The sequence below is a fragment of the Mus caroli genome, chromosome 17 (assembly GCF_900094665.2).
Source record: "Mus caroli chromosome 17, CAROLI_EIJ_v1.1, whole genome shotgun sequence".
In the NCBI taxonomy this organism is placed as follows: Eukaryota; Metazoa; Chordata; class Mammalia; order Rodentia; family Muridae; genus Mus; species Mus caroli.
Window position 1 is genome coordinate 76,291,402 of NC_034586.1, and position 14,018 is coordinate 76,305,419.

Here is a 14,018-nt window from a genome sequence, read left to right on the forward strand (position 1 = left end):
CGCCCTGGGTGTCCTGGCACTCACTTTGTAGACCAGGCTGGCCTCGAACTCAGAAATCCGCCTGCCTCTGCCTCCCGAGTGCTGGGACTAAAGGCGTGCGCCACCACGCCTGGCCAAAAAGCTTCTTAAAAAAAGAGGAGACAGAGGGGTGGAAAAAAGGATTTTTTTTTTTGATAAAATAATGGCCAAACATTGGTCTACACTTTCAAAAAGTTCAATACATTATAACAAGAAAAAAAATGCAGGTAGGACAAACATGATGTTCATTCCTTCATGGCACACTGCTGCAAACCACAGACAGAGACCATCAATAAAACATCAGAAAAGAGCCAGCTGTCTGATAGCTGGTCAGAGAACAACTAGGAAACCAGCCAAACAAGGCTTGCCCTAGGTCAAGATTAGCCAGATTGACCAAGAAACAAACACCCTTCAGATGCTGCGAAAAAAAAAGGGAACAGAACAAACATGTTCACGGAACCCCAAAGCAGTCAAGTTGGCTGGACAAATACCTAGAAAGACAAAAACACTCAAGAAGAACCAGAATTCTGACTATATAAAAAAGCAAATTAATACTTACAAATCTATGTACAAAGAACAGCCCAGGATGGGATGGCTCATAGATAAGTTCTACCAAATATTCAACGAATAATCAGTGCAAATATAATTCTTCCTAAATATTCCTAAAGAGAGAGAAATCACTCTCAATTTATTCCACAGGGCCAATATCATCCTGGTTCAAAAAAAATCAGACAAAGAAATCACTACACACATAAGAATGCTCACAGCAAAATAACTCTCAAACCAACTACAGACACATATGAAAAGGATTATATGACACGTCCACATGGAATTTACCCCAGAAATGCACGGCTGGTTTAATATTTGAAAGTCAATTATAAAAAAAAAAGTGGTAGTACCAAAAGAATAAAAGACAAAAATCACATACTTATCTCAGTAGATATAGAAAAGGCATTTGACAAACTCAGCAGTGAAGAAAAGTGTCTCAACAAATTATGAAGAGGAAGAAAGGAATGTCAAGGGTGTGTGTGTAAAACCTGCAGTCAGTGCTGTGCTTAGTGATAGAGCTCCGAATGCTTGGTCCTAGGACTAAGCAAGCATTCCATCCTTCCTCCTGCTGTCTATCTTGTCTCTGTTTCTTCTCTTTCTTTTGACAAAGTTTCATTATGTATTCCTGGAACTCACAGTGATCCCCCTACCTCTGCTATTCTATTGCATGACCCCCCCCCCCCAGCTATATCATTTTATTCTAATAAGCCATCAGAAGCCCTTGCCCGTCTAATGACACAACCAAAGAAAGGCGTGTAGACTGGAAATGAAAAGCAAATTTGCAATTATCATATGCAGAAAATGCTAACAAGAAAACAGAAAAGTTGTTAGACCTAACGACCAAGTTTGCAATGCAGTGGATTCAGGGTCAGCACGCCGTTACGATCAGTTGGATTTCTATATTGGCAACAACTTGAAAGTATAATGAAGAAAACAAATTTATTCTCAGTGATGTGAGATGTTGACACGGAGACGTGTGTATCACTGGGACACAACACCGAGCCAAGAATTAACCTTTTCAATTTATGTTTGCTTTAGTCTGCCTTTAATGCTATAATACCGCACCTGTTACTGGGATAATTTGTAATGAATATACATATACTGGCTTACAAGTCCAATATCAAGATGCTGGCTTTTTCTTGCTCTGTCAAATGCATGATGGGAGGTGGGGAGCTAAGAGCAAAGGAGGGCTGAAGTCCTGCATTTATTAATAACCCACTCATCCCACCCACGAGGCCTCATGGCCTAATTACCTCTTGAAGGTCCCATCTCCCAACACAGCCGATGGTAATTACATTTCAACATGAGTTTGAGAGAGTCGCAGCAACTTCAAGTCTTGCTAATTGTCTTTTGATAATGGTGCCAAAGGGCTTCAAGAAGGACAGAAGAGTCTCCACAAATGACGTCAGGACAAATGCATATCCGTATGAAAGGAACAGTAAATGGGCCCATGAGACAGTGATGTCACAGGGCATGCAGAGGTCCCACTTTACTCTAGCACTTGGGAGGTGAACCTGGGTTACACTGGCAAGACCCTATTTCAAAACACTGAGTCCTCCAAATACAATAAACAAAACACATACAAATGGGAAAAACAAGACGAAGTAAACAAACAAAAACAACAGAATTTAAGAACGTAAAGCTAGGTTAAAGTGCACACCAGATTCACACTTACTATATAATTCTATATACATGAAATTTCTAGAAAACACAAAATACTGAGATGGATACAGCATCCCCTTTGTGTTATTTTTCAACGGTCCTAGTCACGATGGAATGGCTTCTACTGGCCTGGACTCTTCTTAGGAAATGCCAAGGTCAGGAAGGACAAAGGTCGATGCTCCAGATTCCCGGAGACTGAAGAGGAAAATGCAGCCAGCCCTCTCCTGCAGTAGGGGAAAGATCTGTAGAGAGCTATCCTCGGGCAACTGGAAAAACCTAAATTCCATATGTGCTCTTGGCTTTAAACTCTTGATTTTGGTAACGTCTACTGTGGTTATGTTAAAATAAGGAAGAAGAAAAGACAATTAGGAGGAGGAGGATGCTAGCTCAGTCGCTGTGTACAGCACTGGTCAGACAAGCTGAGGGACCTGGGCTCAGTCTCAGGAGTCCCTGTAAAGGTGGAAGAACCAACTTCAACTTCACAAAGCTCTCCTCGGACCTCTGCACACGCGTGGTAGCCCATACATTAATAATGGATGTTTTAAAAGATTTATCTGTATTTGTGAGTGTGCATGTGCGGTGTGCGTGTATGTGCACGTGTGTGTGTGTGTGTGTGTGTGAGTGAGTGTGCATGTGCGGTGTGCGTGTGTGTGTGTGTGTGTGTGAGTGAGTGAGTGTGCGTGTGACATTTGCACAGAGGACAGAGTAGGGAGTCAGATCCCCTAGAACACAGAGTTACTGTTGGTTGTTCAGTTCCCAGTGTGGGTGCTGGGAACCAAACTCAGGCTCTCTGGAAGAATAGCAAGTACTCTTAGACACTGAGTTGTCTCGATCCCCAGTACAATTTGTTTTTAAAGTACATCATAGCCTCTAAAGGCTGCAGTAATAGCCTTTAAACTATATTTAATCTTTCCCGCCCTGCCCCGTTTACCTGTCCTACTTTGTCTCTCAGAGCCTAGACACCTTCCGTCTCCTCTGCTTATATTTCGGCCTGGACAGTCTGACCCTTCAGGGTCATATTTCAGTTTTCTCCACTTCTCACAGTCCAACTCAAATGTCCAATCCCCAAAGGCAGGCTCTTTTCTCCACAGATGACACTAACAGTGCCAATCCCAGCCCCGCTCCCCATACAACACCGTTCATCACGCCAGGCTTGCACTGCCTCCCTATTCTCTGGCATACAGTCAGCTAAGCCTTATTACAGTTTCATTTTCTAATTTTCTTTTTAAAAGCAAAACCTGCAAGAATATGTTTATTATTAGCACTGTATTTGGGCACGATTAAATGACTATAGCAGTGGGTTGAAAATATTTGCCATAGTTATCAGTCAGCTTCAGTTTTAAGTGGTGTACCTTCTTAACTTCAGAATTTATAAGTATTTGACCCTGAGTTAATGGAGTTCTATCTACAATGGCCAAGGACAGAAGCAGGCTGGGGGCCACCAGTGATTTTAAGACCCACAGACAGGGGCTGAGGTTAAGTGTAATAGCGGGATTTAAAAATTCCTTAGAAAGTTGCTACGGGGGAATGCCAGGGCCAAAAGAATGGGAATGGGTGGGTAGGGAAGTGGGGGGCGCTATGGGGGACTTTTGGGATAGCATTGGAAATGTAATTGANTGGGGGACTTTTGGGATAGCATTGGAAATGTAATTGAGGAAAATATGTAATAAAAATATTAAAAATTAAAAAAAAATTAAAAAAAATAAAAAGAATTTCGAAAAAAAAAAAAAAAGAAAGTTGCTACGGAATTTCCACACTATTAATGATTTACAAAATAAAGTACACAGGAGAAAAGAACACTCGGTTAGTTTTCAAGACTGTTTCACAAACTAAGTCCTGGGGGCTGAAGAAGCACAAGGAATACAAAGGCAAACAAAATCAAGATGGACGGCGAGGAAGGGTGGACAAAGAACTCTCCTAACGGAAGAGGTCCTAGGAAACCAAAAACCAACCACCACCAATCCCTGGCTTTAGAAATGTGGAGGGGCAGAGACAGTTTCAGAGCCCGGAAGCTCACTCAGGATGCTACCCACAGTTTGTAGTTAACTGTTTCCAATAAAACCAAACATGCATTATGTTTAATAAACTTGATCGGAAAATGGATTCTACGGATTATTCAGACTTGTCTTTGCGAGTTACAATTTAAAAGCACACACCTGTGCACGAAGGTGTTCCTGTCAACGAAATCGATCTCGTTAGATTCTCAGAAACTAAACCCACCACGTAACTTACACAATCTATACAACTCATTTTCTTTATGTCCCACGCTTCAAGCGTGTGACAAAAAGACTTGGAAGTTTGGCAAAAACTCACTTTATTTCCAAGCCTCTGAGCCTTCACTTTCCCCTGCGTCCAGGCCACAAGAGGTCTCTAGATGCACAGGTGCGTCCCTGTCCCTCTCTGGCACCCCCACGGCCCGTGAGACCACGGGTGGCCCCTTCTTCCGCGGGTGCGCCCCCTCATCCCCGCCCTCCCGAGCCCCGCAGACCCTGCTCTCCGCCTTCCCGGGCCAGGGAACCTGCACTTACACGGCATAGCCTCCGGCGACGGTGACACAGTGGTGTTCAGCTTCGGGGAGCCCCAGCCCGCGCAGTCTGCTGCCACCCCAGAACTCCCGAGAGACCGAGCCGCTGCGGTGTCTCCAGGGCAACCAGGACGCGCAGGCTGCGCAGCTTCCACACGACCTGCTCGCTCGCTCGATTCGTTCCCTGCCAGGGTTACCTTCCATCTATCACTCGTAGCTCTTACCTTATTCCTTGTGCTGTTTAGAGTCAGCCGTGGCTCATTAACGCCATTTTTGTAACTCAGCGAGACGCTGCTCCAGAGACCCTGGGCAGATTCAGAGTAGGGCGGGGGTGGGGGGGGTGGGGGGAGGGAGGTTGTCACCCAGTGAGGAAGAAAGCAAGGCAGATGTCATTGAATGTGGCATCGAGACAAACACGTTAACCTGAATTTCAGTCTTTACCCACAGAATAAACCGAACTCCAAGGCGCGCGCGCGCGCGCGCACACACACACACATACCATATGCTATATATATATATATATATATATATATATATATATATATATATATATGTATATGTATTGTCTGATCTTCCCTTCTTAATAGGTGTCTCCTTTCCCCCTGTACCTCACCTCCTCTTTTCCTCAGGAATATGCTCAAGGATCACATTTTAAACGGAATGAAATCTGGAAGCACATTTACCTCACTCATTCAAGACCAGAATTCACATTTACTCATTTTTATATAATTTCTGCCTTTATGCTAGAAAACATTTCTCATCAGGTGCACCGTGCAGTAGTCCACTTTATGTACATAAAAACATGTTGGCCTGTTTCCATCTTTACTGGACTCTGTGTGTGTGTGTGTGTGTGTGTGTGTGTGTGTTACACACAAGGTGCTTCTCACCTTGAGACAGGGTCTTTGTCCTCTTTTGTGTATGACAGGGGGGCTGGCCTGTGACTTTTGAAAGATTCTCCTGTCTCTCCATCTTGCCCCAAGAGCATTGGTATTACAGATGGAGTCCAGCTTCACAGGGATTCTAGGGACTCAAACTCAAGTCTTTCCACTTGCATGGAGATCTCTATCCACTGAGCTGTCTCCCCAGCCTGACCAGGTCTCTATGCAGTCCTGGTGGTTGTCCTTGAACTTGCTATGTACAAGAGGCTGGCCTCAAACTCAGGGATTTGCTAGCCTTTTCTTCCCAAGTGCTGGGATTAAAGATGACAAGGACTGGCTCCTCTCGACCTTTTGTGAGATAGGATCTCATGTTGCCTAGGATGACCTGGGACTTGCTACGTAGCCAAGACTCTGAACTTGAGTCTCCTGTCTCCACAGTTGTGAACGCTCCCCATTCCTCCAAGCTACTCATTTACAGAGACTCTTCACCGGCCCACTTTGGTTCTGTGCCAGGTCCTTGTCCACACTCTAAGCTCTACTGCGTTTAACATCACTGTTCCTTGAACATGTGGTATTTTTGCATCTCAACTATAGCATCACCCGTCAGCCCATCCCTGCATATCAAGTTCCTTTTCTTCTACCTAGGATGTCTACAGCTGTCTATATGTAAGTTTCTCTTTCCCCAAAGCATATCCAAGATACTGTTTGTTCTCTCTATACATATTACATGTGTGCTGTGCATATAAATGCACACACACACACACACATATATATGCTTATGTTCTTTTATATATGTGTGTGTACATCTATATGGAAAAGGGAGACAGAAAAAAACAAGAGAGCACTTTGTTCTACAGTTCCAACCTGGCTTTGAACTCATGACCCTCCACGTCAGCTGGGATTAGAGCCGAGCTTGACTGCACTGCTTACCTTCATCTTCCCTCCAATCTGCAGAAGTCCCTCAATAGATCACCAACAAATGTTAGAAAACCTTTCAGGGTTTTTAGGCTACCTTTTCCTACCCGTACTTTCCCTTCTGTGTTGGTAATGATAAGGACGACTAAAACCTTTATTTTTGTGGTCTCTACTAAAACACGACTCACACATCCACCAAAACCGCCTGTTAAGCAACTGCCGCTTTCAAAACCAGTAAGGACACAGTTAACAAGAAAGCAGACAGAATAAGATCGTTCCCACCACTTATGTGGAACCTAGGAATTTGCACTTGAAACTGCCATGTAAGTTGTTCTTCAAAACCAGTGGTCGGTCGACGTCAATGCAGTCTTAAGCCAGTGGCTCTTACTCTGTGGGGCTTATCAGAATAATTCATACTCCATAGAGACAAAAACTAGTGGGCCTTACTCCCTAAAGAGTCCAAAGATATCTTGTAAGACGTATGGTTACTAAGCAATGAATTATGTACATTTTTCAGGGCGGGGCAGTATTTCTAAGTGCGTGACAGTCCAATGTGACCATTTCTGAGATGTAATGTACAGACTGGAGTGGAATGAACATCAGCTGGGCTTTAAGAGCACCAACTGCCCTGCAGTGCTAAGAATAGAATCTGGTTTTTTAAAAACTTCCCCCCAAATTTGTTTTTTCAGCCAGTGATCTCATTCTCATGTAAGTGGATTTAAAAAAAAAGTGTCATTAGTAATTAATGTTGATTGATTATTCATATTAGAGAAAGGACCATCCAAAATTGCTTTGATTCTTAGGCAACCAATGGTTCTGGACTAAATGACCCAAGGTCACCCTAAGAGACAGTGGAAGGCTCAATAGAAACAGTGTGTTCTGGTTACTCAGTCAGTTCTTCCCACTTCTCTTCCTGCCCCTGCCCTTAGAACGGCATCCCCAACACTCCTTGGCTGTGCTCTCCCAGGCTGTCACAGCCTACTTTCTGTAAAGGGCCTGAGAGCAGACACGGGAGCTTTCAGGCCGGTCTGTTCCTCTGAAACCACTCAAGTGTGACACAGAAGTACAGGCACAGCCTTAGGTGACAGGTCAGTACATAGGTGGTGCTGTGTTCTCACACAACTTTATTAATAAAAAGAGGAGGTGGGCTATACCTGGCTAAGATATAAACTGCCTACTCCCGCTTCAACCAAAACTCTATGAGTGTTTGTTTTTCCTGATAAGAATTCAAGATCCTACAAAAGATGCCCTCTTTCTCAAATGTGGGAATTATTATATTTAAAATGTAGATCAAACAATGATGGTCATGGGAGAACTGGATGCTTACGATCTGACTGCACACGAAGCATTTCCCTCTAGTGCTACTAAGTCGATTGACAAGCAACTACACAACAGCATGTTAAAAAACATGTTTATTTTACAGTATGTACAATCAGGAACGTATTTAAAACCATTATCAGTTAAAATAAATGAAGCATAAATCACAATTTAGCTTGTTCTTAGTGTATACATACTCACATCAAAATATAAAGAACATATGAACATATACCAAAGAGAGTCAGAGGTGTGCACTTTGCTACAACTTGATATCTATCTTGATAAGACAGATACACTCCATTGGAAAAAACCAATCAACAATGATTTTAACCAAACTAACTTCTTGTGATCTGTAGTAACCATTATAATGTTTGTATGAGGTAGTAACTAAATTATTTTGGCCATGTATTAATACTCAAAATCAAAAGAAATATGGAAGTGATAAACTAATGCCAACAGAAGTAAAAGCCCACGAGAAACTTGATCACCTCACTCTGGAATGTGACAGCTCTTCAGTGAGACTGTGAAATGTCTAGTGTGGACTCCTCAGCAATGCTAGTTGATCTGATGCACACTGTAACCCTGGCGACAGCTGCAGTGTTCTACCGTGGTACCGCCATTCCATGATTTAAGTTTTCGAGAAGGTGTATCCTAAGCACAGACAAGCTTATCTTACACGATTCTCCTTAAATATAAAAAGATCAGTTACTACAACAGGTGGTTAATTGGTTTGTTTCACATAGAAAACAACCCAAATACATGTAAAAAAGATGTTGTAGACCAAATGCATATTCACGGTGGGTGTCACAGCCTCTCTGTGACAACACGTCACATGTCAATACTCTGCAGGAGAAACACCAGTGCACGTGCATTAAAATTAAAAACAAGATTATAAAATGACTACAGCTCGTTACCATTTAAAAGTTACAGGATTTATGCCCATATTACTAAATTATATATAATAAAAATACAATAGTGTTAATGTCTTGGTTCATTGCCAGCATCCCATTTCGTAATATGACCACACCCAAGAATATACTAAAGAATTCTTAAAATATTAACCCTAGTTGCATTTTAATCAACATTTACATCTGTACAGATAAGACACTTTTACATCTCAAAAAAGTACATTATCTACATAAATTCTTAGTGTATGCCTTCAGCAATATGAAGTTTCACAGAAAAATACTGCTTATATGTACAAAGATTACATAACAATGAATTAAGCACTTGTGTGGTTCAATATGCTAAATATATCCATACCACTTAAAACAAAATGTTCTCCCATCTGTCTCATGCCACAATAAATTATAAGAAACAGAAGCTAGGTTCCTGCAGGGTCTGCATAGCTTCACTCATCCACTAACGTTGCAGCAGCTGTGGTCACTCTCTCCCACAGGTCACTGTCAAGAACACCGTATCTCAGTAGCTGTTTTCGTGACCCGCCAAGATGTATAAATTGCTATTTGCTGTTGGGTTATCAGTTGGCCTACTTTCCAAAACCACAACCCTAAAGGTAATAAGAAACACATAACAGAACAAAGTTATTTATTTATGAAAACTAACATCAGCAAAAAAACCCCAAACAAACCAAGCAGCCAAGCATGGCTTCTTTTAGACACTGCTCTAAGCGCTGCTCTTATGGGCAGAATCTACTCCCAGTCACTCTGACTCCAGCCCTGGGAGGTGCCCACTGCCTACCTCTAGATCAGTATTCTTCTAGGACTTGAGGGTGTGAAGGGCAAGGGCTAAGGAGAAACCAATTCTACAGGAGTAATGGGGGCAAGGGGGTGGGCTTGATCCTATTAATCCTAAAACAGTCTGTTTACCAACCTAAAGGTAATTCAGAATAAAATCATCATCATCATCATCATCATCAAGACTATTAGCCTGCTCAGAGTTGTGTTTGCTGACATCCAGCATGCCTGTCTTCTGCTGTACGTTGCTATCAACAGTATAGCTAACAGCACTGTCAGAACTATGGGTTCCAGTACATGGAAGACTAATTTTCAATAGTTAAAAAACAAGCAAGTGTTGAACATGCAGAAATTTCAATTCTTCCAAAAAAGTAAGCAGCCTTCCACTGGGTTGGGAGCCCATTCAGTGCCAGACATTTTGTGAAGCCCAACTTCATACCTGTCAGATCCAAGGAGTCTGAAGATTCTTGTGTTATCTGAAATTTCTTGTGTTACCTGTTTAGTTAAAACGCAATTTTAAAAAATTACTCAAATTAAAGATTACTCACATTTAAAATTCTTCTCTTCTTTTGAGCCAGAGTCTTGCTTTATAGCCTAGGCTAGCCCTGAGCTCTGGGCCCTTCTGACTCAGTCTCTTGAGGGGATTACATGCCTGTGGCAGCACAGCTGACTCCAGAGATGCAAACTTTTGTTTGGATAGTTTATGGGCAACATTACAGCAAAAACCCAGGCCCACTGTGAACTCCCACAATTTGCAGGATGGGAAAGGCCTGCCCTTCATCATTATGTGTTGTAAGTTTGCAATCACATCAGTTTGTTAGTTCAGGGAAAATGGGGTGAATTTGGAATCCTCAAGTACTGGTGAAGGGAAATTACTTGCTAGTATAGATGTCCAGAGTAAAATTTAATGAAAAGCACAAAATTATTATTTTTTTCATTCAAAATGTCCTGTCATTTACATTAATGTGAGTGGCAAGACCACAGACACCATCCAGCCACTCAAATCTGGTTTTGTGCCTTGAGTGGTTGCTATGTGGTATGGCAGTAAACATTTAGAGGTCAGTACAGTGTTTGGATTGTGAGCTGAGATTTCAGACAAGATGCACACTCTGTGGGAACAGCTCTGGTTCCTGTAGCCTGGGCAGGATGGGCCTCCCAGTACTCCTGCAAGTCTAATGTCTGGGCCGTGCTCTCGATGAACACGCGTCCTTCCCACTTCTCTCCTGCTCTCCTCAGCACCACTTTCTGACAGAATGCATCCTCAGTGTGACCAACCGACTCTAACCACTGAGCAATAAAGATTGAGACCACAAACAAAGGAGAGGAACTCAGTGTTGATGGCTTATAAAATACAACATAGCCCAAATTATGCCTCTAGCAATAGCGAGGCTGAAACTTGAAACACTCAACTTGATGTTGAAATATTTATTCCATCAAAACCCTCTAATGAGCTGTTCTAGAGACACGAGTGTTCTGTCACCTGTCACGTGATGCCGAACTGGTGAAGGAAACGCCTTTACTTCAGCAATGGCGGCTCTGTACCTACAGGGGAGGCAGGGCCTTGCTAGTTAGAAGGGTGTGGAGGTCATGAGGCGCATGAGTGTGCAGTTTAGAAATGGCCTCCAAGTAACTCCTGGACACTTTCCTTCCTCTTGCTCCTGAGCCCCTTTCTACTCTAACCTGCTCAGGGTACTGAGATTGGCTTGGGAATCCCGGGGAAGTTTTTGATGGTTTTACCTGCCAATAACATTTTAGGGTCAACCATTCCTCTTGCTTATGCTAAAGCACTGCCAGCAGAAATGCTGAGCTGAATTAAGTATGTCACTCGTAATTTCTGTACCGGAGAAAGGGCTCAGACAAAGGGACCAACAATCCCGTCTCATTAAAGAAGACAGCAGAATCAGGAGGCAAGCCTGTTACTTGTTGTGTGTGGATGCCACTGTTGTTAAGTGCAAGACAGGGCTTCCCAGGTCTGGGAAGCAGAGAAGGCCACTGAATTATTTAGTAGTGTCAGAGGCTCTTGTTTGGAGTCCTAGGGTAGTTATATAGAAGAATGGGAGGTATGGATTGAAGTCTATTGGCTTGAGAAGGCTCAAGAACACCGGTTCTAAACTGGTGGGCTGCTTTCACAGGGGTCGCTTAAGACCACTGGAAAAATTCACTGGAAAACACAGATATTTATATTATGATTCATAACTGTAGTACAATTGCAGTTCTGAGGTAGCAGTTAAATAATTTTATGGCTGGAGGTCACCAAAGCAGGAGGAGCTGCAGTAAAGGGCGCAGCATCAGAAGGCTGAGATCCTCTGCTCGAGCATAGAGCGCGTGCTGACCTTACCACTGCACTCAACACACTTACAGGATCACCAGAAATTTATAGTGTTGAAAGAATTGCTTTGAACAGATTTTGTGCCTTCTATTTAACATAGGTGTCACTATGGTGGTGTCACTGTGTTGCTTAGGCTGGACCTGAGTTCTTAAGTACAAATGATCTTCCTGCCTGGGCTTTCTAACATTAAGACAACAGGCACAAGAGACCACGCCTGGCTTCATATGACTGCATAATGAGCACGCTTCAAAAGATGACTTACCTCATTAGATCTAAAGCTTCGACCTTGCATCCCGTGTTTCCAGAAAGCTAGCACACTGTCTTGTAGACAAACTGGCAGACAAGAAGAGCTCAGTTACTGTAAGTACAGAAGTTCAGAGGCAAGCATCCTGTCATCTCCACCTACCCTGCCCAGCAAAGGTTCCGTGGATAATCTCAGTATTGCATACTGATACCTCTGAATTTAAAACATTTTATATACATGGTACACTCATCTTTTTAATAGGAAAAAATTACTGAAGTTTGTTTTCTTAAAGTGACTAAAAAAATAAAGCCATAGAGCACACAGAAGTACACAGACAACAGCAGAGAAGCCACACGCATGCACACTCTTTTCAATTACCAGATTAAATACTTCATTTGCTTTCGCTTCAAACAAAGAAAACCAGCTGGATCTCTCAACCCAACCCTGACCTCATTCTGTCCACCATTCTGCCTCTCTCGGACAGTACTGTACTCACTCCTGCGTTTATCATTCTCAGATGTGTTTAATTAGTTTCACACCATCAAGGAAAGCTTTATGTTGAAGTTTCCAACTGTCATCCATTTATAATCATCAATAATTATTTCAACGTTTCCTTATTATAAATGATGGCACAACAGACATTCTTGTGGATAATTCTGAAAACCTGTACAATATTTTCTAAGATATGGCATTAGAAAAACAGTGGGACACAGGGCAGAGGCATACATAAGGCAGATTTCAGTTATTTTTATTGATATTTTATGTATTTACATTTCAAATGTTATCCCCCTTCCCAGTTTCCCCTCCAGAACCCCCATATCCCATCCCCCCTCTCCCTGCTTCTATAAGGGTGCTCCCCTTCCCACCCACCCACTCCCGCCTCCCTGACCTGGCATTCTCCTACACTGGGGCATAGAGCCTTCACAGGACCTAGAGCTTCTCCTCCCATTGATGCCAGACAAGATCATCCTCTGCTACATACGCAGCTGGAGTCATGTGTATTCTTTGGTTGGTGGTTTAGTCCCTGGGAATTCTGGGAGTACTGGTTGGTTTATACTGTTGTTCTGCCTATGGGGTTGCAAACCCCTTCAGCTTCTTCAGTCCTTTCTCTAACTCCTTTACTGGGGTTCCCATGCTTAGTCTAATGGTTGACTGTGAGCATCTGTCTCTGTATTTGTCAGGCTCTGGCAGAGCCTCTCAGGAGACAGCTATAGCAGGCTCCTGTCAGTAACCACTTCTTGGCATGTGCAATAGTGTCTAGGTTTGCTGTCTTTATATGGGATGGATCCCCAGATGGGGCAGTCTCTGGATGGCCTTTCCTTCAGTCTCAGTTCCACACTTTGTCACCGTATTTCCTTTAGACAGGAGCCCTTCTGGGTTAAAAATTTGGAGATGAGTAGGTGGCCCCATACACCAACTGGGGGGCTTTGCCTGACCTTTGGATATGGTCTGTATAGGTTCTCCCTCCCCTTTGTTGAGCATTTCAGCTACTCTCATCCCTGTTGGGTCCTGGGAGCCTCTTGCTTTCCTGGCATCTGGGACTTGCTGGTGGCTACCTCCAGTTCCCCACCCCCCATTGCTACAGATTCTGTTCATATTCCTGACCTCTGTATATCATCCCCGGCTCCTCCCATACCTGACCCCCCCCCCCTTTGCCCTTCTCTCTTCCACTGAAGTCCCTCCCACCCTCTACCACCTGTGAGTATTTTGTTCCCCCTTTTAAGAAAGACTGAAGCATCCACATTTTGGTCTTCCTTCTTCTTGAGCTTCATATGGTCTGTTAATTGTATTTTGGGTATTCCGAGCTTTTGGGCTAATATCCACTTATCAGTGAGNGCATACCATGTGTGTTCTTTTGTGACTGGGTTACCTCACTCAGGATGAT

General features: G+C 43.1%; 2 protein-coding genes across 8 annotated transcripts in view; both read right to left on the reverse strand.

The window, feature by feature from the left end:
* The window catches only part of Cdkl4 (cyclin dependent kinase like 4), a 52,713-nt gene extending 47,471 nt beyond the window's left edge, over positions 1–5,242 (reverse strand). For 2 of the 5 annotated variants that reach the window (XM_029470846.1, XM_029470844.1), the window contains exon 1: positions 4,758–4,928. The gene's annotated coding sequence lies outside the window, so the exon portion shown is untranslated. Of the gene's footprint in view, positions 1–4,757; positions 4,929–4,977 lie in introns of those variants that run through there. The other 3 variants (XM_021149253.2, XM_021149252.2, XM_029470845.1) reach the window with 3 other exon arrangements.
* A 2,697-nt stretch (positions 5,243–7,939) lies between these two features.
* Map4k3 (mitogen-activated protein kinase kinase kinase kinase 3) overlaps positions 7,940–14,018 on the reverse strand; it is a 156,240-nt gene continuing 150,161 nt past the window's right edge. For 2 of the 3 annotated variants that reach the window (XM_021186159.2, XM_021186160.2), the window contains exons 31-33: positions 12,152–12,222; positions 10,000–10,055; positions 7,941–9,373 (exon numbers count right to left, since the gene is read on the reverse strand). In XM_021186159.2, coding sequence (XP_021041818.1) covers positions 9,286–9,373; positions 10,000–10,055; positions 12,152–12,222 — 215 coding nt within the window. In that variant the 3' untranslated portion in view covers positions 7,941–9,285. Of the gene's footprint in view, positions 9,374–9,999; positions 10,056–12,151; positions 12,223–14,018 lie in introns of all 3 variants that reach the window. The other variant, XM_021186158.2, reaches the window with a different exon arrangement.